Here is a 26,630-nt window from a genome sequence, read left to right as displayed (position 1 = left end):
ATGGCGACCACCAGAGGTGGTACCTCGATCCTCAACAGACCCCCGAGGTCCACCTCAAGCACCCCTCGCTTTGGGTTCGAATCCCGAGGAGATGCTATCTCCTCGGAGAAGACACCGAAAGGTAAGAAAACAACGCTCATATTTCAGTGGTAATGCTAGAAGTTCTTGTTATATAATACGTTTTTTTTCAACCCATGCAAGCCAAATGTATTTGCGAAGTAGATTTTAATAATATAATTGCATATTTATGGATTCTTTAGCACAACCGTATTTGCATTCACATCATGTCTTGCGCTTTAGAAACAAATTCGTGATGTTTCCCATATCAACCACCGGAGGTCGCTTTTTTCCAAGTTCGAAAAACAAATGAAAATGTACACTTAATGTTGCCAAAAATCTGCCTTCTTTATTGTACGCATTCAACGGTCCTCCTTACAAAACAGCCACCAAAACCTTAAATATGCAATATTTATATATCAGAAGCATGCTTACTCTTAAAGGATTTAGAAAAAAAGTATATACATCCAGAGAAATAGTCCAATAATTGATATATTGCTTCTCCTTTGTTCACATAACTCTTTTGTTTTTTTTTTTGGATTACATTCGTCTGACAAAAAACAACATTTTTGTGGTCAACAAGTAGAAACGTCAGCACCTTTTTTGTTGTTTTTTTCCTCCAAACGATACAATCTGGTGGGTTAAAAATTGGAGTTCTTTTTAGACAAGTGGCTTTTCCTCTCTGTACACGTAGAAAATGGCAATGTAATCCTCCATGACACCATGTAAACATTCTTGAACACAATAAATAAATAAATACATAAATAGATGAACCAGTGCATGATTAGACTTAAAAAAAACGATGGGATTCTGTGGTGATTGCGGTGAAAAACCGCACAGCATTTTTTTGTTCAGTTCGCTCGTCCAGTCCATGTTCGTCTTTTATCCGGTTTGGGCCAGTTTATGGCTTCACCAGTTTTGGCTGGACTCTACGCAGCCTGGTTGGTCCAGTTCGGCGCTGTCACAGTCTGAGTCGTCGTAAAGAACCTAATAAAAGTGCAGAATAAAGTCCTACGTTATTAATATTCAGTAATTAAATATTGTTAAATGTCAAAAAGTCCCTAGCATAATAGCAATTAGCATATTAGCATATTAGCAATTAGCATATTATCAATTAGCATATTAGCATATTAGCATATTAGCATATTAGCATATTAGCATATTAGCATATTAGCATATTAGCATATTAGCATATTAGCATATTAGCATATTAGCATATTAGCATATTAGCATATTAGCATATTGGCATATTGGCATATTAGCATATTAGCATATTAGCAATTAGAAATCAGCAATTATCAATTAGCATTATATCATTTAGCAATTAGCATAATAGCAATTAGCATAGTAGGAAGAATGAAAATGTATATTTAATTGATGAGTTAACTTGTAATATTAAAAGAAGAAATCTGTCCAAAAAAGTACCAAAAATAATAGCAATTAGCATAATAGCAAGAATGAAAATATTCATACATAGTTTACTGATGATCACCGCCTCCCATAACTGGCCACTAAATTAACTTGTATTATTACAAGAAGAAAGCTGTCAAAAAAAGTCCCAAGCATAATAGCAATTAGCAATTAGCATAATAGCAAGAATGAAAATATTCACATAAATTTCAGTGATGATCACCGCCTCCCATAACCGCCCACTGAACTCACGTCATAGTTGAGCTCGTGTCCGGCCAGCTGCGTCCGCACACGGCGCACGGCGGCTTCCTTCTCGGAGAGACCGTCGGAGGCGGCGGCGCGGCGGGCCGTGTCGGAGGCCTCGGTGGGCTCGGCGGGCTCGGCCGGGTCGGCCGGGATCTCCGAGCCCTGCGAGAGGAGGTCGTCGCTCTTGTCGTCCAGCCGCTCGTCCGTGTTGGTGCTAACGGCGTCGGGCGTGCCGCTGTGCGAACGCTCCGTGGTGTTGCCCTCCTCGCCGTCCGACACGGACAGGTTCTCTGAGCTGAACGTGGACAGCGACTGGCATTTGCTCATGCTGGCTGGCCTCCTGTCCACAAAAAAACCCAAAACGTCAAGACTGAATGTTCCCAGACCGCTAGAGGCATGACCGGACGTTTGGTTGCCGGCCTTCTGGTCCCCGGTCAAATGGTGACAGAGAGTTTACTGTTGAAACCAGCTCTCAAAATTATATTCATCAGAGAGAGTTTAATTTCTAAATATCTACTGTTTTCAACAGTACTTAGATATGAAACAGTACTTAGATATTAAACAGTACTTAGATATTAAACAGTACTTAGATATTAAACAGTACTTAGATATTAAACAGTACTTAGATATTAAACAGTACTTAGATATTAAACAGTACTTAGATATTAAACAGTACTTAGATATTAAACAGTACTTAGATATTAAACAGTACTTAGATATTAAACAGTACTTAGATATTAAACAGTACTTAGATATTAAACAGTACTTAGATATTAAACAGTACTTAGATATTAAACAGTACTTAGATTTTAAACAGTACTTAGATTTTAAACAGTACTTCAATATTATACAGTACTTAGATATTAAACTCTCTCTCTAAATATAATTTTGAGAGCTGGTTTCAACAGTAAACTCTCTGTCACCATTTGACCGGTGGCCAAAAGACCGGCGACCAAACGTCCGAGCACCGCTGGAGGAGGTCTCACCATCTTGTGGGCAGCTCCACCTCGCTGTCGACCTCCCCTTCCTCCTCTTCGGAAGACACGCCCCGTCTCTGCGTGGACAAAGTTCCAATTAATCAACCAGCCGACCCCAAAATGGCGGACGTGTAATGGACTGGCTCAAATCATCACCTGACTGCGAGTGACGGCCGCCCTGTAGAGCAGCGCCGACGGCGTCAGACGCTGGCTCCTGGGAGAGCGCGTGATGACGGCGCCCTCCTCCTTCTCCTCGCCATCTTGGGGGAGGCGGGCCACCCCGGGCGGAGCGGACGGGGGCCTATCGGCCGCCGCCCCCCGGCCACAGGACGAATCTGGGCTGCTGACCAAGGGCACGGAGGCGGCGTCTTCGCTGGGCGTGTCGCTGCGTGGTGGCGTCTGGGCGGGTTCCTGGCCCACGCCAATGTCCGGGTCGCCTTCCTCCAGCCCGGCCGATGCGCTACGGCTCCCGGCTCGGTCCAGTCCGGGTCCGAGCCGGCCCTTACGCCGCTCCTCCGCCTCCAACGTGGTGGAGATGAGGTCGGGGCTGGATGACGACATCTTCTTGAGCAAGAGGTCGTGGCGAAGGGCGGAAAGCGCGGCGCCAGGGTCCAGGCGCTGCTTGGCGCCGCCAATGGCGGCCAAGGAGGAGGAGAGTGTGGCCTTGAGTTGGGCTAGCTCGTTGGCACCGGATTTGCCCGACTTGCGGTAGCGGGGTTTGCCTCGGCGGGTGCGCCCCGGAGAGGTGGAGCCTTTGTTGGGGATGGTCACCTGAGTCATGGATGAGTCTAGTTTGGGGAGGATTACCTCCGATTTGAGGATGTCAGGCCTAATGGGAAGAGTATGGAAATATAGCATTATGGTTTTTGTATATTGATATTTTATAGTTAATTTAGACGTACTACTGTACTAGACATGATAATCAAAATATCGCTATGTAGGGTTACCCCTATTAAAACAAAAAAATACTTCAGTGATAAGTGCTAGTAGCAAAAGTGGTTACTGCTTATGAGTTTTAGTGTGGATTTTCACATTTTTATGAACTTTTTATGGAAAATATACACATAAAAAAAAAAATAAAATAATGATAATAATAGCAAAGTAGTGAAGACGCGATAATCGAGGGATTACTGTACTAATGCGGAAAAAGTCATTTCATTTGTACACTCAATGACTGTAAAATACCACAAGGGGGCAGTGTATGTTTTTTATTTTAGCATTTCACTTCTTGTCATCCTTTCGATAATGCACTGGTGTCAAAGTGGCGGCCCGGGGGCCAAATCTGGCCCGCTGCATCATTTTGCGTGGCCCAAGTAAATCATATGTGCCAATTTTCTGTTTTAGGATCAAATTAAATTGAAGAGTATAGATGTATATTAAATTACCTGATTTTCCCCCTTTTAAATCCATAATTGTCATTTTTTAATCCGTTTTTTCTGTGTTTTTAGTTCAAAAATAATTCTGTAAAATCTAAAAATATATTTAAAAAAAGCCCCTTGCGATAAAGGTTAAATCAAGCGCCATTATACGTACTTAACGGACCTCTTGCTGTGCGCGGGCAGTTTTTGAGGCACATTGCGCTTCTTCATGAGTTTCTCCATGGAATTGGACGAGGCCGATTGTCTGGAGCCATGATGCTTGAAGCAGCCTGGGTACTTTTTATCCAATGATTGCTCCCTCCTGACACAAAACACAGAGGAAAATGTTCACTGGACTGGACGGCGACCAGTCGCTTTTGAGCTTTCTTACTTGAGCAGCTCTTTCTCCTTGAGTTCCAGCTGTAACATGATGGCGTTGAGTTCCATGTAGAGATTGTTAGCTCGCTCCAGTTTCCTCTCGTAGTGCTCTCGGATGTCCAACGCGTGCCTGCGGGGAGGCAAAATGGACCCAAAATTGAATTACAAATGGACGTAGACGGTGATTGATTGCGTTGACAAGGACAGCCATCGTTTTGCTTTTTTTGGGGGTGTCGGATTTCTTTGGAGGCTCATTTTTCTTCATTGAATAGCATTTGAGTTTGAATTTTGTACCCGATTCAATGCTTCTTTAATATTATTGCATTTTAGAAATTGTTTTTTAAAGAATTTCAAATTATGTATGTTAACAACTTTAGTACAGGATTTTTTTAAGTATGTTTTAAACATCTTTTTTTGTAAACTAATTTTAGCTCGAATCCAGATCGTCTTGGTCACTAATAGTAGACCAAAACGTCATCGTCAAATGCTAATATTGTCATGCTTTAATCACAATATATAAATATAGCACGTCAGCAAGCAATGTACCCAGATCCTCAAGCTGTCAGCGTCTTACAGTAAATCTACACTATCTTGAATTTAGTGTATACTGATTGGCCACCGAGTCCACTTTGGAAACAAATTTTAGGTTTTTACGTGCACCCTATCTATGTCAGTAAATATTTAACACATTACATTTGTACATTTTTTTATCGTTTAATAAGGAGAATTGCTATTGGCCAAGGTTAATAGGTTATAGTGTCATGCATGAATGTATCCATCTTAATATTTTTTGCCAGGAATTATTTCCCCTCAATTAAGACATAACATAATTTACTCAAAACTGATTTTTTTGTTGTTTTTGTATTTTTCTTCGACGTTTAATCTGACCTGAGTTCCTCCCTACGGCGTTTGATGAGCTCCTCATCCAAGCGATGAAGACACGTTCCCTCCGATTTGATCTTCTCAAAGTGATGCCTGACCTCATCTCTCCATTCCGCCTAAAAACAAGCAACCACAAAAAAAAAACACCAAAAAAATCCATCAAAACACATTGATTTCTCCCAATCACAACCCTGAAAAACCATTCCACCTTTTTGCCACTCATCTACAAAAACCATCAGACCAATTAATGACGATCAATACAAACACCAACTGACACGCTACGACTCCTGACAGACGTTACTCGATCCCTGTCATGCGTGTATGCATTTATTTTATTTATTTATTTTTTTGTCGCAAGAGTGATGTTCTTCTAATTAAGCTAATGGACTGCAGGCGCACTCTTGGATATGGCCGGCCCCCTTTTCTTTGCACGCTCTTTGCTCGGCGCCATTAAAGAAATCAATACACTCCACTAGCAGCAAATTTTTCTCCCCAACGTCACCAAAAAAAAAAAATCTATTGCGAGGCGGTACGGGCAGGAATAAAGGATACGTCGGAAGTACTCCATAAAGGTGCGGCGGTGGCGTGACCTTTAAAGGAAATGGGAATCTGGCGAATTTCTTCGATACGCTCGAATGGCTTAAAATGATGGAGGCGGGCCGGGAATCGACGCGTGTGACGGGGTAAACACAAAGAAACTACAATGATGGGACGTAAAGGAGGAAGGAAGGGAAGCTGGATCGTTAGTGGGGGTCCCCAGGGGGCCAAAAGGGGGCCCCTCGCTTCAGCCGCACCAGACTGGAAAGAAATGTCACGCTTTTTGATGGAGAATTATTAATGGAAGCTCAGCCAGATAAATATTCGGCGAGTTGGGATTTGTAAGTGGAAGGGCTGATAATTAGCTGCTATGTGATTTGGAGATAAGGATTTTTAATTGACTATATTAGTTTGATAGTAGATGGATTATTTTTAATGTAGTTTTGTTTGGATGGATGTTTTTGGAGTATGAAATAGTGTGGTAGAGTGCATTAAAGGCTGAAGATCGGACATGACCTTGAGTGGTTAACTTGTATCTTTTCAGTGAGAGTAAATGTGCTATTGATTAATGGTTAATAAGAAACTAAAACAAAAAATCAAGAGTTAGGCTCCAAGGATTGATGCATACTAGCTCAGGCTACATGGCTAGCTAGTTACTAGTTAATCGGTGCATGTCTGATAAAGGAGTTGGATTTGAAAGTTAGTGTCCATAAGAACAACAACAACAACTGAATCACAAAATGGCTGGGATTTTTGTTGTTGTGACTTTAAATATTTTTCTCTTTTGTGTTGTTTTTAGTTTAAAAATAATTTTAAAAATCTGTCTTGTATATTTGCGGCTTTTTTTTGATCCAGTTCTTTAAATACATGTACATCCTATTTTTACGTTAAATATCTAAATATTATATCTCAAATGTTTGTATAAATACAAGATTTACTCTTTTACCTTTTTAAATAAAAAGCGATAGATTTGCCCTCTTTTCTGATTAAAAAAATGTAAATAAATTAGAAAAATCCACTATGAATGAATATTTGCTATTAAAAGTCTCAAAGCGAAGATTTGTACTAATTTTAATGAGCAAAAACGATTTCTCCACAATCAGAAACGCTATCAATTCCTGTTTTTTTTCACCAAAAATATATTCGTCAAAACCTTACTTGTGATTGGAAGTAGGTTTCTTGCGGAGTGGACAAAATGTCCGCCGAAGCAATATCCAGATGCAGGAGAATCTGCCGGAACGACGGTCTGTTTCTCGGTTTGCAATTCCTGTTTGGGGGACGCCAATTAGTCACGCAGCATGAAAAAAGAAATGGCCTCTTCTTCCACAAAAAAAAAAAAAAACACTCATCTCCATTTTACTCACCAGCTTTGCCTCAAAAGCAGTTTAAAGCTGTCGGGGCAGCTGTCCGGTACGGGCAATTGCAAGCTGTTGTTGCCCACTCCCCAGATAATAGCCGAAGAGTCCACGTCCTTGTAGGGCACCTCTCCCGTCAACATCTCCCATAGCACCACACCAAAAGACCTGCACACACACACACCCAAATTTACCATATTTTCCCGCATATAATTGCCATTAAAATTGCCTTAAAATGGTTGAATTTCACAATTTCTCGCGTATAAGCCAAACCCTTAAAATGGCCTTAAAATGGTTGAATTTCACGATTTCTCGCGTATAAGCCGAACCCTTAAAATGGCCTTAAAATGGTTGAATTTCACAATTTCTCGCATATAAGCCGAACCCTTAAAATGGCCTTAAAATGGTTGACTTTCACAATTTCTCGCGTATAAGCCGAACCCTTAAAATGGCCTTAAAATGGTTGAATTTCACAATTTCTCGCGTATAAGCCGCCCCATGATTCACAATTTTCACCTCCATATTCATAGATTCAGATTTAGAGTAAAGTAGAGTTATTTTTTTCCTTAAATTTCATTCCTAAACGTCAAAATTAATTTTATTATGCATTTTATCTGTTTATCTTTTCTCTATTTTGAAATAAATTACCTAATCAGCCACATAGTCATGCAATATGGCATTTTGTGCATGTCAAGTATTAATTAATGCGCATATAAGCCGTACCCTTAATTTAGTTTTCATTATTTTTAGTTACAAATGCGGCTTATATGCGAGAAAATACCTTAATACTTACTTAAATGTCATGCTTTGGGGGGGTGGGGGGGGGGTGCTTGAGTCGGTGAAAGGCGAAATGAGCAAATTGGACATTTTGAAAGGACTTCAAAAACAAATGATGAAATGTTTCTCGGGGTAGAAAGAAAATATTTTACAAGTCATTGTTGTCATTGATCAGCCCTCGCGGGAAGGTGAGGAATTCTACAGAGAATATGTTGTTGGCACTTGGCTTCTGTTGCTATGGCGACAACATAGCTAAGGAGCCAAGAGCATCACTCAGTCGGAGCATCCAGATGGCGTGTTTACATTTGTAACGTTGACATCTCACACTTTGTCTCTGCTCGAATAATCAAACCAATCGTCAAATGGCACGCTTGATCGTTAGGGTTTAAAAAAGAAATTACATTTTTTGGTCGTTTTTGTGGGTCATTTTGTTTGAAAGGGATGCTTTGCCAACCAATGCAGGTGGCTTGTGTCTTCTTCTTTTAAATTTGGCCAGTGTAGAAAAAAATATTTAAAGTATTCATCTAAAACACAGGTGTCAAAGTGGTGGCACGGGGGCCAAATCTGGCCCGCCGCATCATTTTGTGTGGCCCAAGTAAGTAATGAGTGCCAACTTTCTGTTTTAGGATCAAATTAAAATAAAGAGTATAGATGTATATTAAATTTCCTGATTTTTCCCCCTTTAAATCAATAATTGTCATTTTTTAATCATTTTTTTGTGTTTTTAGTTAAAAAATAATTTTGTAAAATCGAAAAATATATTTAAAACAAGCTAAAATAAAAATTGTTTTAAATCTATAAAAAACTGAATATTCAGGGCTTTTAATTCAGTTCTTTTAATCCATTCATTAAAAAAATCTAAATATTATATTATGTTAACGTCTTACACCCTTAATTAAAAATATTCAACATCATTGCATATTTTTTCCAGCAACAAATCTTTCCTCCAACTAAATTTAGATTATTTATGAAAATCCATCCTCATTTATATATTTTTTAACTCCATTTTAAGCTGCAAATTGCTACATAAAACTTTCTGAGGTAAGAGTTTACATTCTTTAAATCCCTCAAAAATCCAAACATATCTTCCTACTACCATAAAATCCACAAAAATAAAGATTATTCCCTCCTAATTTAATCCAGACAATTCTCTCTGCTACCATAATTCAAATCACAACAACAAAATGACCGGCTAGCAAATCATTGACGTGGAAATACGCTGCCATTTAAAATAAGTGCCTAGTGATAGAGTGATTTCCATAGATTTAAAGGGCCACTCTAAGGTATGCACGGGGGCGATGTGTTCTGGTTTGGAAGAGAAAAGCTTTTTAATCCCGTTTTCACCTCTGGGCTAATGCGCGATGGCGGCGGCTAGCTAGCTGGCCCTGGGCCAAAGAAGCCGCAGGATTGGAAGGTTATTCCTGCCCCTCTTGAGCACTGCAGCATCTGGCAAATCAATTATTAAATTAGCCGGCGCTCCTTTTTTTACGACGATGAAGAGAGAGAGAGAAAGAGATGGGATGGGATGAGTAGTGGGAGAGCTGAGGGTTTAGCACAGGGCACGCCATCAAACATGGGAGGGAGCCTATAGAATTTCGTGTAATGAGATCTTGTCATAGATTTTCTTGAAATAGGAGCCCTTATGATGTACAGTATTAGCTTCGGGGGTGTAGTGGCTCTTGGAAAATGGTTGGCTTTGAGGATTTACAGTATTAGTTTTTGGGTTTTTTTAAATATTAAGGTTTTTTTTCTGTGATGGATTGATTATATTTGACAAAATGACTTTTTGGTTGGTACATTTTGGCTTTAATAATACAGTATTTCATGTAGTGTGTTGTAAAAATGGGAGTATTTTTGTAAAGGGGTTGCTACATTTGATTTATTTTGATTATTTATATCTATTATTATTGTAAAATGGTTAGCTTTGAGAATGCAGTACTAGTTTTTTTAATTTTTTTTTTAATATTTTAATATAAAGCTTTCTTCTGAGATGGATTGATTATATTTGACAAAATGACTTGGTATTTGGTCGGTAAATTTTGGCTTTAATAATACATAATCTTGCAAAAATGGCAGTATTTTTATAATGAGTTTGCTACATTTGTTTTATTGTGATTATTTTGGTGCTTAGTCTACTACTTACATCTGCCTGAAAAAATATTATTATATTTTTGGATCATTTTTTTTTATACTGGTATGTTTTGCCTGTTCTAATTCACACGCGTTACTAATTAATAAATAAATAAATATGCATCAGAACCAAAACCAATGCAATTGAAAAAGCTACTTAGCAATAACGTTTTGACCCTTTCATTCACTTTGATTTAGGCACAGTATTTTAAAAATAAAAAAGCAAGGATTGACATAAGGGCTACATACCATATGTCCACCTTCTCCGAGACGGGTTCGTTGCGTATGACCTCGGGGGCCATCCAGGCCACGGTTCCGGCAAAGGACATCTTGGTGCTCTTATCGCTCAATTCCTTAGACGTGCCGAAATCGGAGATCTTCACCGCGTCGTCGTACGTGATGAGGATACTGAAAAAGACAACATTGTTATCGTTTTTTTTGTTTTTCCACAAATGCTCGTTCGCACTGGGTGGTGCTCACTTTGGCGATTTGAGATCTCTGTGGATGATCTTGTGCAGGTGAAGGTAGTTCATCCCGCCGGCGACGCCCATGGCCCAGTCCATCAGGAGCGACGGCGTGATCTGCCTGCCCGCTCGAAGCACCTCGTAAAGTTGGCCTTGGGCGCAGTATTCCATGAGGATGCAGTAGCATGGTGCTTGTGTGCAGATCCCTCTGTGGGAGTTGGGTTGGGAAATATGTCATTTGGAAAGGATTCGTAATACAGTAATCCCTCGAATATCGCGGTTTCACTACATTGCAGATTTTTTTCTGGGGCCATTTTTTTTGTAAGTTCATGAAAATGTCCATGCTGAAACTCACAAGAAAAAAGTAGTAGTAGTAGTGGTGGTAGTAGTGGTGGTAGTAGTGGTGATAGTGGTGGTAGTAGTGGTAGTAGTAGTGATAGTAGTCGTGATAGTAGTCGTGATAGTAGTAGTGATAGTAGTAGTGATAGTAGTAGTGATAGTAGTAGTGATAGTAGTAGTGATAGTAGTAGTGATAGTAGTAGTGATAGTAGTAGTGATAGTAGTAGTGATAGTAGTAGTGATAGTAGTAGTGATAGTAGTGATAGTAGTAGTGGTAGTAGTGATAGTAGTGATAGTAGTGATAGTAGTAGTAGTAGTAGTAGTGGTAGTAGTTATAGTAGTGATAGTAGTGATGGTAGTAGTGATAGTAGTGATGGTAGTAGTGATAGTAGTAGTGATAGTAGTAGTGATAGTAGTAGTGATAGTAGTAGTGATAGTAGTAGTGATAGTAGTAGTGATAGTAGTGATAGTAGTAGTGGTAGTAGTGATAGTAGTGATAGTAGTGATAGTAGTAGTAGTAGTGGTAGTAGTTATAGTAGTGATAGTAGTAGTGATAGTAGTGATGGTAGTAGTGATAGTAGTGATAGTAGTAGTGATAGTAGTGATGGTAGTAGTGATAGTAGTAGTGATAGTAGTGATAGTAGTAGTAGTAGTAGTGATAGCAGTGATAGTGATAGTAGTGATAGTAGTAGTAGTAGTAGTGATAGCAGTGATAGTAGTGGTAGTTGTGGTAGTTGTTGTAGATTTGATTGGAAAGTAGGCAAACCCAAAGATTTGAAGGGGCAGTCTGAAGTAGTCTAATCTGAAATAATGACCAACGGTTGGTTGACTTACTTGAAAGTGATGATGTTGGGATGTTTGAGCTTCCGCAGATGCTTGATGTCCGTTTCCTTGATGTTGCGAACTTTCTTGACCGCCACTTCTTGTCCGTGCAGCTTGCCAAGGAAGACGGCACCCTGAGCGCCACTGCCCACCCACTGAAGATCCGATATCTCCTCGAAGGGGACTTCCCATGCTTCTGAAAACAGGAAATACAGGTCAGTTTCAGTGTTATAAAATCTCGTAAAACTTAACTCTCTTAAAAAAACAACAACTTTCAAACCTAGCAAAAATCGAGGTCATGTATTTACCTTCACAAAAATAAGTATTCTTAAAAAAAACCCACAAAAAATGATGCGCCGGGCCAGATTTTGGCCCCCGGGCTGCCACTTTGAACACATATGATATAGTCAGTGCGGGAGCTCTTTATCTCCCCCGCGTAATTCTCCTTCAGCCTCTCAAATCCGACTCGGTACCTTTTGTGGGGCTGACGTCAAATCAGGGTGCGACATTCGAGGGGGAGGGAAAAGATTTGGGAGCTCTCAGAAGGGGAATAAAAAAAGTGGAATAGGGATGGGATCCCCTGAAGGGCGCACTGAAGATTTTCAGACGTATTTATCATATTAATAAGAATGGTTTGAATGATTAAATGTCTCATTAGTAATGGTTTAACATTAATGTCTTGACTGATAGATTGCTACGCTCTGCTTTGTGTTAAATGGAAGAAATCTAGGTCACTTTTTTCAAATCAATAACTAGTTATTTTGCTTGATTTTTCTCCTCGAAAAACACTTTCATTTACCATATTTTCAGGACTATAAGGCGCACTTAAAAGTCTTAAATTTTCTACTAAATAGACAGGGCGACTTATAATCCAGTGTGCTTTATATATGAAGAAAAAAAATAAAATGTGTCATTCATTGATGGTGCGCCTTTACATGCATTGCGCCTTATAGTCGGGAAAATACGGTATTTTAATTTTTTTATTTTTTACACAGGCTATTTACTTCAATTTTTTTGCTGATTTCCATAAAAATGCTCAAAGATTTTTTTGGATAATCGGCATAAAACCAGATTTAAAGGCCTATTTTTCCGTATTGTTCTATTACAAATCATATTTATTTTTAGTCCACTTCATGTTTTTTTTGAAGTTGTCATGTAAATGATGAATTAGGAGTTTTTGTGAGGTTCAAGCTACCGTCATCAACTTTTTGAGTTGAATTAATGAGATTTGGCACAATATCGTATTACTTTGAGACGCAAGCTGCGTGCTCAAATTTGCCGAGCGAGTCAGAAAATAATCCACTTTCAATCAATACAATTGATTTGTTTTGCTGAGCAATAGAAGTCGTCATTATTTAAAGAAAATACCCGAGCTGACAAACGTCAAAAATCTTATTTGGTCGTGGAGAAAGTAGCATTTAACAATGAATAAAATAACCCTAATTTTCTAATGCTTTTCCAATTGATTTTTATTTTTTTGAATAGTTATTTCTAACAAACAGAAAATCAACTATGACTCACATTTTGGTTGACCTATAACAGTCAATAAACGAATTTATTTAAATTATGTTCAATATTAAAGTGGAAAACTGATTTTTTTTGTATATACAGTAACCCCTCAATTACCGTGGTTAATATAGACCACACATGACCGCGATAAACAAAAAACGCCAAGTAGGGTCACCCCTATTAAAAAAAAAATGATTTTTTTCATGAATTTACCAAAAAAATCATTAAAAAATTTTTTTTGAAAAAAAATCCACATTGTCGTGAAGCCAGGATATTTGAGGGATTACTGTATTTATTTTTAGATTTTGCAAAGTGCTTTTAGTACTAAACATACAAAAACATATCTTGTCATAAGTTTAAATGTACTACCAAAAACGAAAACCTTTCAACATAGTAGTAGTTCTGATACAAAATACATATTTAGTATTTTGATGAAAAAAATGTTTTTTTAATCCTTGGCAGCTTTGAAATACAATTTTTTGCTTTACATTTTTATGGATTGGACATCCATAACTGTAAATAATCTACTGAAATCATTTTTTATTAACTAAAATATTGTATAACTGCAACTCCTTAAACCAAAATTCATAAAGTCGTCCAAATTGTCTCATTTGACCTTGGCTAAACATCATTTTGTCGAGTGAGGGCCATGATAACCATAATAACCCCTCCAGATAAAAATAAAAGAAGACAATACACGAGGAAAGAAATGAAATATAATAAGAGCGAACCAGCTTATAAAATGGCATTGGGGCGATAAAGCCAGAAAAAAGCTATAAATCGGCCTAGCTTTAAAAGTAGGGACTTTGTCTTTTACTGCTTTATTATTGGGGCTTGCTTATTAAAGGTCTTTTCTATTTCCGGTGGCGTGCACGCGTGGCAGGTTAATAGAGATGAGAGGCAGAGGGGGTCACGGCGTGGACATGCATAATACATGAGGCGCATTTGGCCCACGAGTCCCACGGGAGAGCCGGCCGCGCTATTGTATGAAGCCGCCCGCCGCAGACATAAACAACGCTGCGTCAGGAGGGGGCGGGGCTTCATTAGAAAAGGAGTTGGGGGTTGTTGAGGGTCGGGAAAGGGGGGGGGGGGGGATAAGGCTGCTGGTGCTTTTGATGGTGTGTTGTTCTCTCTGTTTGTTTACAACTAGGGGTGCTAAAAGTGTGGCTGAAAATGGAACCATTTTGTGATAATATTGTAAAGGGCAGGGGTGTCAAAGAGGCGGGTGGAGGGCCGAAATCTGGCCCGCCATATCATTTTGTGTGGTCCAAGTAAATGATGAGTGCCAACTTTGTGTTTTAGGATAAAATTAGAATGAAGAGTATAGATGTATATTACATTTACTGGTTTTTAAATCCCCCTTTTAAATCAATAATTGTTATTTTTTAATCTGTGTTTTTAGGTCAAAAATTATTTGGTAAAATGTAAAAATATATATAAAAAAAGCTGAAATAAATACTGTTTTAGATCTATTAAAAAACTGAATATTCAGGGAATTTTAAAAAGTATAGATGTATATTATATTTCCTGATTTCCCCCCTTTTAAATCAATAATTGTCATTTTTAAATCATTTTTCTGTGTTTTTAGGTCAGAAATCCTTTTGTAAAATCTAAAAATATATATATGAAAAAAATCTAAAATAAATATTGTTTTAGATTTATAAAAAATGGAATATCAGGGATTTTAATCCAGTTCTTTTAATCCATGTATTCACAAAATATATTACTAAAAAATATCCAATAGATTGATTAGGTCCCATTATTATGTCACTAGAAAAACAAAGTCAATTTTAAAATGGTCATAAATAGACACAAATTATTAAAGTAACTTTAATTTGGAAATTCTTGTCTACTTAATAAAACATAATAATACAAAAAAAAGCTTCCCTAGCCCTGGTTTCCAATTGTAAAATGAAATTAATCTTGGCGCTATTATCATTTAATTAGCTTCACTAATTAAAAATAGAATTAAAAGGCTATCTGACGCCGGCATTTACAAGCAAACTCGCCGGAGGGGGCGGGGCCACGCGTGGAAGCGAGCGATTGGTCCTACCGTCCGGTCCGTGTTTATGTTCCGTGGAGTAGGCCTTCCCGATCATAGTCCAGACTGGTCGCAGACACCCGAACAAGCCCTCCAGAAATCCCCCGCCGCTTCCGTTAGATTGGCACTGCAACCTGGCGTTGTCCGCTTCCCGCCGCGGCGTCCCACCGTCCGTCCCCTGTCCCTCCGTCCTAGCGGGGGCGCCATCATGGTCGTGCAGTTCCAAGACGCTATTGGCAAAGTGATCTTGCCGTTCCTCGCCCGGCGTTTGGCGAGTTCCGGGCGTCGAGACGTCCCCGGGTTCCACCGTCCCTCCCGTGTCTATGGAAAGGACATTCCGAAGGACGCACTGGGTGGGCGTCAAGTCCATTTCTGGGGTGCACGGCGTTTCGGCATCCAGCCGGCGGAAAGACGGAGGGTCGGAGAGGGGGGTGTTGAAGCCGGAGAGGGATGGAGAAGGGGGGCGGGGCTCGTGAATGAGGGCCATGGGGGAACGGCTGGAGGGGGGCGGCGGTGGTGGTTGGCCTTGAAAGACAAGAGGACGTGTTACATCTCAATTCAACGGGAAATTGTTTGCTTCTCAGCATGGCGGCTTTGGTCCCCTCAAACGCTAATGTTGTTGCGTTAAAAGCATACAAGTGTATGTTCCAGCTGATGCCCTCGGGCAGGCGCTATAGGTCCCACAAAGTACGGACAAATGGGTTTAAGGACAGTTTTTTTTCGGTGCTCGGACGTTTGGCCGCCAGTAAAATGGGGACAGAGAGTTTACTGTTGAAGCCAGATCTCAAAATTATATTCATGAGAGAGCGTTTAATATCTAAGTACTGTTTCATATCTAAGTACTGTTTAATATCTCAGTACTGTTTAATATCTAAGTACTGTTTAATATCCAAGTACTGTTTAATATTCAAGTACTGTTTAATATCCAAGTACTGTTTAATATCCAAGTACTGTTTAATATCCAAGTACTGTTTAATATCCAAGTACTGTTTAATATCCAAGTACTGTTTAATATCCAAGTACTGTTTAATATCCAAGTACAGTTTAATATCTAAGTACGGTTTAATATCTAAGTACTGTTTAATATCCAAGTACTGTTTAATATCTAAGTACTGTTTAATATCCAAGTACATTTGACTGGCGACCAAATGTCCGGTCACGTTTTTTTCCCCACATCCATCAGGACTCTAAACTTGCGGTAGCACGACATACAGTCCCTTCTGTGTAATAAATTCAGGGTAAGGTAATATCAAAAGACGTTGATGTATCCATAACGGCAGAATGCCAAATTACCAGTCTGAAATTATCACTTATTTGGATCTTTTGCCAAAAAAAAACGCATCTTATGGAGAAGCACTACCAATTTTCGTCTGGGTATGATGACAATTAGGCTTTTTGTTGTTGATGATGACGACGACAGGGCCTATTTCCGATTATAATTATTATTATTATATAGTGTGCGTTTGTGTGCGTGTGAAGGGTTATGAGAGGAGCTCATGCTGTTGCCATGGCATCCATGCGGCTATTTTTACATCCGCATTTGAGCTAGCGCTCATACATACCCTTGAATCATATCGCTAATGAATTAATACACTAATATTCAAGCTTATTATTCTATGGTGGAAACATGAGGGACACATCTGGTGTCCCCTGTTGGCCTTAATGGCACATCATTGGGGTCCGTAATGGTCTTTTTAGATTACTGCTGCAGAAAAAAATGGAGGGACTCAATGAGGAGTAGGAGCTAGTAAAAATCTGTAAAATCTTGACAAGTCATTATTTGAGTTCATCAACATGAAAAGCTAATGTGGTGTTGATGATAAATGGTGCTGCATTCAGGGGTAATATGTATTTGCAGTTTTTTATGTGATTTTGATGGATGATTGTGGAATGCAGATGTCCTTTGCACCATGATTCATTTTTTTTACAAAGAAGAAGCTGCTAGAAATTATATTGAAGATTATTGTATGTGAAATTGGAGGGTTGTCTGGTTTGGGACGCCATTATGGCTCAAATAGTTGGAATATATTGAAGGTCTATGGCAGGTAATGAGGTATTAAAAAGTTGGATTTTTGATGAATTTTTTTTATGTAAAATTATTTTGATTTTGGGATACGAGAGTTGGCTTAAATATGCATGTTTTTGGAGTAAAGTGAAATAAATTAATATATTAATTATGAGATAAATAATGATGGAAATTAATATTGAAAAAGAAGCATTTTAATGACACATTTGATTATTCATGAAAATACATCTCATTTTTACTCCTAAGGATGGAAATGAAAATTGCAAGAAATAATATTGAAATAGAAGCATTTTAATAACACATTTTTGGCATTGCATATTTATTAAATTTTTAATTCATAAACCATTGATGCAAAACTTGATTTTAAAGCGACAAAAATCATGGGAAATAGCTCAATATCATCTCTAAATTCAAACTACTTCGTTGTCAATCTAAACAAAATCATCCACTAGTTTTACTAAGCATTGAAAAAAAATAGAGAAAAAAAAGAACAAGAAACTTGTTTTATTTTCCTACCTAAAACGAATACGCTAAGAGCATTTTTTTTTACTGCAGTGAAGAAGCCACGAGCTATTTTAAGTCCTCAACCCACATTTAAAAAAAAACGTCATGGTTATCATCAATGCTAACACCACTACCATCTTTTTAAACCTCATCCCCAAAACATGCAAAAATTAAAAAATATCTCTTACCTCAGTATTCAATACTCGTGTCCATTCTCGAGGACTAAAATCCTCTTTCTCTTCAACCAAAAAAATATATATAACAATAATAAAAAAGCAAAAAAAAAAACGTTTTTTTCCTCCTAAAAATCAAGCTAGTCTCATCCTCGTCCTCCACATCCAACCTTCACCGACCGTGACGTTGTTACGACTCCTGGCGTTATAATCCGTTCTTTTTCCTCCCTCAAAAAACAAAAAAAAAACACTCGTCTTTCCTCACCACTGCTTTTCCATCTCGCGTCCTCTGAGGATGCTCGGCGGCCACACTCGGGATTTTATACGGCGAGCGTCGCTCACGTTAAAGGCGGTAAACAGGGGCAGGGATGAGAGCCATAGAAAGCCGAGGGGAGGGAGAAGAGGAGCCTAGGGGGGAGGGGCGGGGTTAAAGCCGCTCCCGACCAATAGGAGAAGAGATGGGCGGTGATGTTGTAGAGCCTGAATTGGTGCAGGTAGTCGACTTGATGCTCGTGTGCGGCTACTTTGCTTCTTAAGGGGGGGGGGGGGGGCATGGAGGGGGGGCATGGGGGGGGTCGACTAGTATGTGAGGTGATCAAAATGATGTCATCCACAAAGCACGCCGCACTTGACTGGACAGATCGTGTAAATCCCTTTTCAAGCCCTATTAACGTCCTTTAGATGGAGTTTAATTGGTGCATAATCTCAGAGACAAGCCCCTCCCCCTTTTCCCAATCTGTCACTTTAGGATGAATTTGTTATGTCAATCAATTCCCCAATGCTAATCTTTAAATAATCTATTTTTTTTTACAGTTTGATTTTATATAAATGGATTTGGAGATACATGGCGACGGAAAAGTAAAAATTGTGGTCTGGTTGAGGTATTGGCCTTGCAGTTTTGGGGTCGAGGGTTCGAGGGCAGGTTGGGCCTTGCTGTGTGGAGTTTGGTGGTTCTCCCCGGGTTTGTGTAGGTTTTCTCCTGGGACTGCGGTTTCATCGCACTACCCAAAAACATGCATGCTAGGCTAGCTTTTTGCCCCTAAAATGTAAGTGATTGATTGTTTTCCTCCCTGTAATTAGCTAGTACATTTTAGAGATCCTTGCATGACAGTCAACAAGATAACTGACATAGAGACCTACTTTTGTTTGAGTGTGTGTCTGGTAGCTAAATCCAAATCCAGTCCTTATCTCTTGGATTATGTGGATTTAAACCCCAGCAATGACCTCATCGTCCAGCTTTGAGACAGAGGGGGAAACCCTACCTAACACCACGTGCACAAATGCAAAAAAAAGGCACTCCAAATGTCCCAGACCGCTTTTACAAACCAAATAAATATTAAAAACTACACTTTGCAGTACATAGTATGCCATTGGTACTACTAGTGCTACTACCGCTGATGATACTTCTATTGCTGCTTCTACTGGTGCTACTACTGGTACTATTACTACTACTACTGCTGCTACTAATACTATGAGTACTATTGGTACTACTACTACTGCTGCTACTAATACTATGAGTACTATTGGTACTACTACTACTGCTGCTACTAATACTATGAGTACTATTGGTACTACTACCACTACTGCTGCTACTAATACTATGAGTACTATTGGTACTACTACCACTATACTGCTGCTACTAATACTATGAGTACTATTGGTACTACTACTACTGCTGCTACTAATACTATGAGTACTATTGGTACTACTACCACTACTGCTGCTACTAATACTATGAGTACTATTGGTACTACTACCACTACTGCTGCTACTAATACTATGAGTACTATTGGTACTACTACTGGTACTATTACTGTTGCTGCTACTACTACTGCGACTGGTACTGCTATTGCTACTGCTACTACTACTTCTTCTACTACTTCTGCTACTACTACTTCTGCTGCTGCTACTTCTACTAATCCTACTACTTCTGTTTTTACTTCTACTACTACCGCTACCAGTGCTGCTACTACTACTAGTACTACTACTACTAGTACTACTACTACTACTTCTGCTGCTGCTACTTCTACTAATCCTACTACTTCTGTTTTTACTTCTACTACTACCGCTACCAGTGCTGCTACTACTACTAGTACTACTACTACTACTACTACTAGTACTACTACTACTACTACTACTAGTACTACTACTACTACTACCACTATACTATAGTGAAGAAAATCATACTACTAATAAATAACATAAACAACAAAGATTTATGATATAATTTCCAAATTGCATGTGTCACTAGGTCACAATGCCTGACAATGACGACAATGGTTCTGGTAAATAAAAACAAAGGAATGACGTTGTAAAGATGTTTTGATATTTTATACCCACGTTTCAGAGGACCAAGTATCTGTTTACACTGATTTAACGCTATTGATATTCTGTTATGACACAGACAGGCATGCAAACATGATGTTTAAAAATAATACATTTCAGTCTCAACACATATTCCAGCAACCATATTTTAAAATATCGACTTTATTCCTGTTGCACTTTCAAGGATCCCCTCAATTTCTGCATAATACGGCAAAGCGACACTCCCTTTTTGTGTTGTATTTTTTTTCCCCCCAACAAACTTTCTTCATGATTTATTTATAGCAGCTCGGAGATTACGCCTGCTACGGTGGGAAATCCACAAGGAGCAAAACATGCCCTACATTTTTCTTTTTAGGGGAAAACTTTGAAATTTGGTATCCGCAAAATCGTTTAGCTAGCTTAGCCGAGCAGCTACTAGGACGTCGCATGGTGCCTTCGATTCTTCTTTATTTTTATATTTTACCAAGTGCTTTTTGAACTAAAAATCCAAAAAAATGGATTAAAAATTGCAATGATCGATTCTAAAAAAGGGAAAATCAGGAAATATAATATACATCTATACTAGTGGAAAACAGAAAATATTTTTATATATTTTTAGATTTTACGAAATGATTTTTAAACTAAAAACACAGAAAAAAATGATTAAAAATGACAATTATTTATTTAAAAGGATGAACAGCAGGAAATATAATATACATATAGTATCTTTATTTTAATTTCATCCTAAATCAGAAAGTTGACACTCATAATTTACTTTTTCGGGCCGCACAAAATGATTCGGCGGGCCAGATTTGGCCCCCGGGCCACCACTTTGACACCTTTAGGAGATGAACATATGTAGAGCCTCCAGTCAAGGATGCTGTGATGTCTATAGTAGAGTGGAAATTACTCCGCAGGCGGGCAAGCCGGCAGGTGGACGGTGGCTTGGCGCCAAACCAATGCGGATTGCCCTCGGTTGTCTTTCAGTCTGAATTTGTTCGGGTGAAACGGTCCAAAGTGGGGACAAATGGGGGGGAGGGTCAGTCGTGAAAGGCTATTTATGGATCCTCGTGTTCGTCGCCGATTGTCACCTTCCTTCCCCTCCCCGCTGAATAGATGACCAATCATTTCAATCCAGTCTTTGGCTCGGCTCCGACAAGAAGTTGCCAAAAAAGACACGCTAATTAGCATACGGTTTTGATGTCATCATGACGCAAAGAGTGAGGTTAAATACAGTATTGGCCCGAATGTAAGACGGTGTTTTTTGCAAGAATTTGTGTAAATAAAAATAAATAAAATATTAGTAGTTTTATCATTTAAATAATCAATTAATCATGCATATTCAGAATATTTTCTCTTAGCGGCACCATTATAGTTAGTTTATTAACAATAGATTAATATTTGTGATTGGCTGGACACCAATTCAGGTTGCTGGGATAGACTACAGCACCCCTTGCACCCCTTGTGAGGATAATTGGTTAAAAAAATGAATGATTAATAATGTTGTCGACTCGGCTAATCGATTATTTAATTAATTGTAATACACATCAAAGTTAAATTGACTTAAATAGGTAAATTCTAAAATATTTAATAAAAGTTTTATTTATTTTTTTTAATTGTTTTACCCAAAAATAATCACATTTATACAAATTTACAGCTTTACATACTTTTAGATACATTTTAGATACATTTTACATACATCACATACTTTTGGTGGTAGTAAGGTCAAAGGTCAACTCTTGTTTTCTCTTCTTTGGAACAATAAAAACAAAAAAGAAGAAAATAAGCTGTACAAGACAGTAAGGTAGGATGTAACTATGTGCATGGATGCAACTACACGTTGACCTTGGAATCCATCACCGAACTGACTTGGACTCATTAAGAGTGGCGCCATTGTGAACGCTTTAGCGTGAGGCGGATATCTATGGCCTTGTGGGGAAGGGGATTCTCCTCCTTTTAAACCAGATGAGCTCATCTCCTGTCTTGTCTGCCACTCAGGAAGAAGACTTTTCATTCATAAACTTCATGTGCTCATCTAAGCAAATGACAACTGGACCAACACAGCAAATTGAGGATGCGGTCAATAAAGCAGGTGAGATCACTCACAGACTCAGTAACAGTCAAACAATCTGATATATTCATATTTCATTATTATTATTATAATTATTACCATCATCATCATTATTATTGTAATACTACTACTACTACTACTATTATTATTAAGACTACTACTACTACTACTACTATTATTATTAAGACTACTACTACTACTATTATTATTAAGACTACTACTACTACTATTATTATTAAGACTACTACCACTACTACTATTACTACTACTACTACTACTGCTACTATTATTATGACTACTACTACTATTACTACTACTATTACTACTACTACTACTACTGCTACTATTATTATGACTACTACTACTATTACTACTACTACTACTGCTACTATTATTATGACTACTACTACTATTACTACTACTACTACTGCTACTATTATTATGACTACTACTACTATTACTACTACTACTACTACTGCTACTATTATTATGACTACTACTACTATTACTACTACTACTACTGCTACTATTACTACTACTACTACTACTACTACTACTACTACTATTACTACTACTATTACTACTACTAATACTACTACTACTACTACTACTACTACTATTATTACGACTACTACTACTATTACTACTACTACTACTACTGCTACTACTACTGCTACTACTACTGCTACTACTACTGCTACTACTACTGCTACTACTACTACTACTACCATTACTACTACTACTACTACTACTACTAATAACAATTACTATTATTATAATAATAAATGTGATAATAATATTTTTTATTATTATTGCTATTTGTTTGTATTACTATTACTATTATTATTATTATTATTATATATATTTGTAGTCCCCCCCCACTTGGTGCCGGTAGTTAGCTGTGCTAGGCTCCAGCACCCCCTGAGACCATTGTACAGCTCAGCAGTGATGAATGAATTAATGATTCATTTCATTTTTTTAGTTCCACTTAATTACCTGAAAAAATCAGGGTTTCCACTTTTGACCTTGACCAAAAACGTGAGGCTCTTTCAGTAGATGACTCACTCTGGCTCCATTTAAATATATGCAAATGCGACCTTTAGATCAAGTGCCGCCTTCTTCCGACGGGAGATTACAGAGAAGCGGCGAGGAGAGGGTTAACGACCATAGAGGGGGAGCTGAGAGAAAACCTTCCTGAAAGTCACGTGCTCCTTGCCGGGAAACCAAAGGGAGGGATGGAGAGGGGCGGGGCCCGCCAGCACGTTGCCGTAGAAACAGAATCCTCAGTCGTGCCGTGTGAAGTCAGCGGACAAATTTGAGGTGGTGACGGAGCTCGCTCGCTCGCTGGGAGGTGGTGGGAACGCAACCGAGGATGCTCGTGGAATTCTAATGGACACCCACACACATTATTATTATTGGATAGATCATCCAATCACAGGCAGGGAAACCTTTAGTAGAAAAGATCAGTTTATTAAATTGGACGTCCATTGCCGTCAATGGCACTAAAACACAATCATTCAACCGTCCTTGAGATTTTTGACCCGCCAAGAAAATTCAATCATCAAGTTCGTTCTCATTTGACGAGGCGCTATGAAACAGAAATAAATCACGGTCGTTTTAGGTGGAATTTCAGCCAGCAAAACCCTTATAAAAGCCATCTAATGAATCCTCCATATTTCACGCTAAATGCATTAGCCAGTGAACGTTTTTTTTTTTTTTTTTCCAGAGAGGCAATCTCTTAAAAGGGATAGGAGCGTAAACTACGGCCGACTAATTGCCGACAGAATAATTGCACGGGCCCGTCTATTTTGATTGAAGCTGGAATAAGTAGTGAAGCAGGCTCCAGATTAACGTGGAATTAACTACACTTTGCCAAATACCCTAGAGTGGAGCACCAGCTGCAAAATAAGGGGTGGTGGGGGCTAATAATTATGTTATTATTAAGATGTTTTGACTCCAAAAGCGTTACTTGTCACCAAATAGACACGTTGTGGGTACGCTAACACAATTGGAGTTGGCAAACAAAATAAATAGAGACTCCGCTACTAAATTGCACTTAAACGTATGTGACTGCATTGTATATTGCTATCACAGCTCAACCTTAGATTAAATCACACTGTTGACAGTGTTATTATTATTTTGCAAGGGATTTATATTGAATTCTTTGAATGATGGATGGATTCCATAGCAGGGGTGTCAAATATACGGCCCGCGGGCTGAAAATTGACCCCTAGGTGGTTCGGTTCGGTCTGTTTGGGTGTTTTGATTGACATTGTAGCTCATTCGTATTGTACCAGATCTGCCTTTCATTCATTTTTTAAACCGGTTTAGCCACAAAATGGTCATGGGGGTGCTGGAGCATATCCCTGCCAGACCAACAAACAACCAATCATTCATACAAAGCTTGGAACAATGTCAAGTGCTAAATTTTTCCTTCAAAGTAAAACATTTGTACTTCCTTTTAAAACCAAGAATATAGAGGTGAATATTGTGAACTAAGGAGGGCTTATATGTGAGAAATTGTAAAATTATATGATTTTTAAGGCCATTTTAAGGGGGGCAGGTTATATGTGAGAAAAAAATAGCAGCCAATGAGATGATAAAAAACTTAAAATGCTTCCAAACCAACTATAAATACCCAAAAATCAGTATAATTTTTTAAAATAAATAATTGTAATTTTTTAATCTATTTTTTCTGTGTTTTTAGTTCAAAAATCATTTTGTAAAATCTAAAAATATAGAAAAAAGCTCAAATAAACATTGTTTTAGATCTATAAAAAAAACTGAATATTCAGGGCTTTTAATCCAGTTCTTTTAATCCATTTATTAAGAAAAAAATCTAAATATTATATCTAAAATGGTCCAGCCCACATAAAATCGAGTTAACATGGATTAGGGTAGGCCCCTGTCCTAGAGGAATCCAACAAAAAAAGCATTTCCCCGAATCCCCCCAATTGCCAATTTGACTGAAGGTCCGAAAACTGCTCTGTTCCTTTTAAGGCAAGTGCATCATTTCCTGCCATCGTAGCGTGGAAAACTGGAAACGGCGAACGCCAGGAGGCGGGGGGAATCATTCGCAGACAGCCTGTGACGTTTCAGCATCGCAAGATTTTGGGGTTGTGAGTGTGGAGGGGGTAGGAACCAATGGGATGCGTGTATACCAGTAGGCGGGGCTGTAAAAAATTCTCATCTCCAGGACTGGTTTATTTACGTTTATGCTTGAGCGTGACTCATGTTATTCTGAAGTCAAACATCTGTTTTGATGACCTGTCTGTCAATGTCAAACTGAGAACAGACACAGGAAATTGAAATGAGCAAAAGTCAGGACATAAAGTCTTTAAAGACGTGATCATCCATTCAATTATCTTAAAGGAGACAATTTCAGGATTAATTGTCTCCTTTAAATTGGGATTCTAGTCGCCTATCATGCAAATATGCTAATGTGCCACTTGAGACGTTAGCGACATGAAGGGTCGTTTATTCAGATGGTTTGGATTTAGTTGTGAGGAATGAAAAAATGTGTTAGCACAAGGCGACATGTTGTTGTTTTTGTGTGTGTGTTTTTTTTCTTCTTGTGTAGCATCCAAAGCGATTAGCCAATGTAATCCCATCAACGGGAGGAGAAATGTTTATTTGGAGAGTGAATGCTCGGGTGCTATCCGTGGTGCTGATTCAACACTGCTAAGCCTGATGGCAAATAGTGCTGATTAAATATACTGCATTTACACTGGGATAACTGCCATTGACGGTACACATTATTTGGTAGTCAGTTTATTTTTCAGTGGACTGAGATGAGAGGCTTGGATTTGGCTGGTTGTCATATATTCTTTATCTTCTGGGAAGAATTGGTAATATGTAATACACTGGCTGACTAAGGAGCCGAGTCCCTAGATGTCGATATAGTTGTATTTTACTGCACCCAGGTGGTCAAAGGCGTTTTATTAGATGAAGCTATATATTTTCTGGTTAATTAAAGCAAAGCAATTAGTGATAATAGAGCAATTTAAACTCATAGGCACAACTTCAAAATACACATTTTTTAGAATTAAACATTGCTGTATGTGTCTCATATTCTGCTGGCTAGCCTAATGCTCATTTTCTTTCATGTTTCTATGGTTATCATCTTTTTACCAATAATAGATAATTCCACAGTCTCAAACTAAGCAAAATCTAAATTGATAAAGGACAGAAACAGCTTATATTTTTTACAAACGATTAAAAAATAAAAACATACCTTTTATCTATGATAAACGATATACATTACTTATTC

General features: G+C 38.5%; 1 protein-coding gene and 1 long non-coding RNA gene across 2 annotated transcripts; one reads left to right on the top strand and one right to left on the bottom strand.

The window, feature by feature from the left end:
* Nucleotides 1-384: 384 nt before the first annotated feature.
* On the bottom strand, nt 385-18,352 carry LOC144203591 (mitogen-activated protein kinase kinase kinase 12-like). Its single transcript, XM_077727117.1, has 14 exons — nt 18,001-18,352; nt 15,295-15,807; nt 11,745-11,928; nt 10,588-10,779; nt 10,357-10,515; nt 7,210-7,368; nt 7,004-7,112; nt 5,315-5,424; nt 4,440-4,556; nt 4,233-4,370; nt 2,847-3,519; nt 2,700-2,767; nt 1,720-2,053; nt 385-1,044 (listed from the first exon to the last, which is right to left on the bottom strand). The coding sequence occupies exons 2-14, from the start codon at nt 15,767-15,769 to the stop codon at nt 967-969; spliced, it is 2,796 nt and encodes a 931-aa protein (XP_077583243.1). The 5' UTR covers nt 15,770-15,807; nt 18,001-18,352; the 3' UTR covers nt 385-966.
* LOC144203592 (uncharacterized) lies at nt 11,844-25,492 on the top strand. The gene is made up of 3 exons (XR_013327723.1): nt 11,844-11,947; nt 22,288-22,381; nt 25,361-25,492. It is a non-coding gene; the product is annotated as an uncharacterized LOC144203592 (long non-coding RNA).
* Nucleotides 25,493-26,630: the final 1,138 nt, after the last annotated feature.

Source organism: Stigmatopora nigra, chromosome 10 (assembly GCF_051989575.1).
Source record: "Stigmatopora nigra isolate UIUO_SnigA chromosome 10, RoL_Snig_1.1, whole genome shotgun sequence".
Lineage (NCBI taxonomy): Eukaryota > Metazoa > Chordata > Actinopteri > Syngnathiformes > Syngnathidae > Stigmatopora > Stigmatopora nigra.
This window is presented reverse-complemented; position numbering and strand designations above follow the sequence as displayed.

Excerpts from the sequence above, each read along its gene's own strand:
- LOC144203591 (XM_077727117.1), bottom strand. The coding sequence starts at position 15,769 with ATGGCCCTCATTCACGAGCCCCGCCCCCCTTCTCCATCCCTCTCCGGC. Across the intron at positions 7,113-7,209 it reads CTGCTTTTGAGGCAAAGCTG|GAATTGCAAACCGAGAAACA; the intron begins GTGAGTAAAATG and ends TCCCCCAAACAG. Across the intron at positions 4,371-4,439 it reads AAGGAGAAAGAGCTGCTCAA|GAGGGAGCAATCATTGGATA; the intron begins GTAAGAAAGCTC and ends GTTTTGTGTCAG.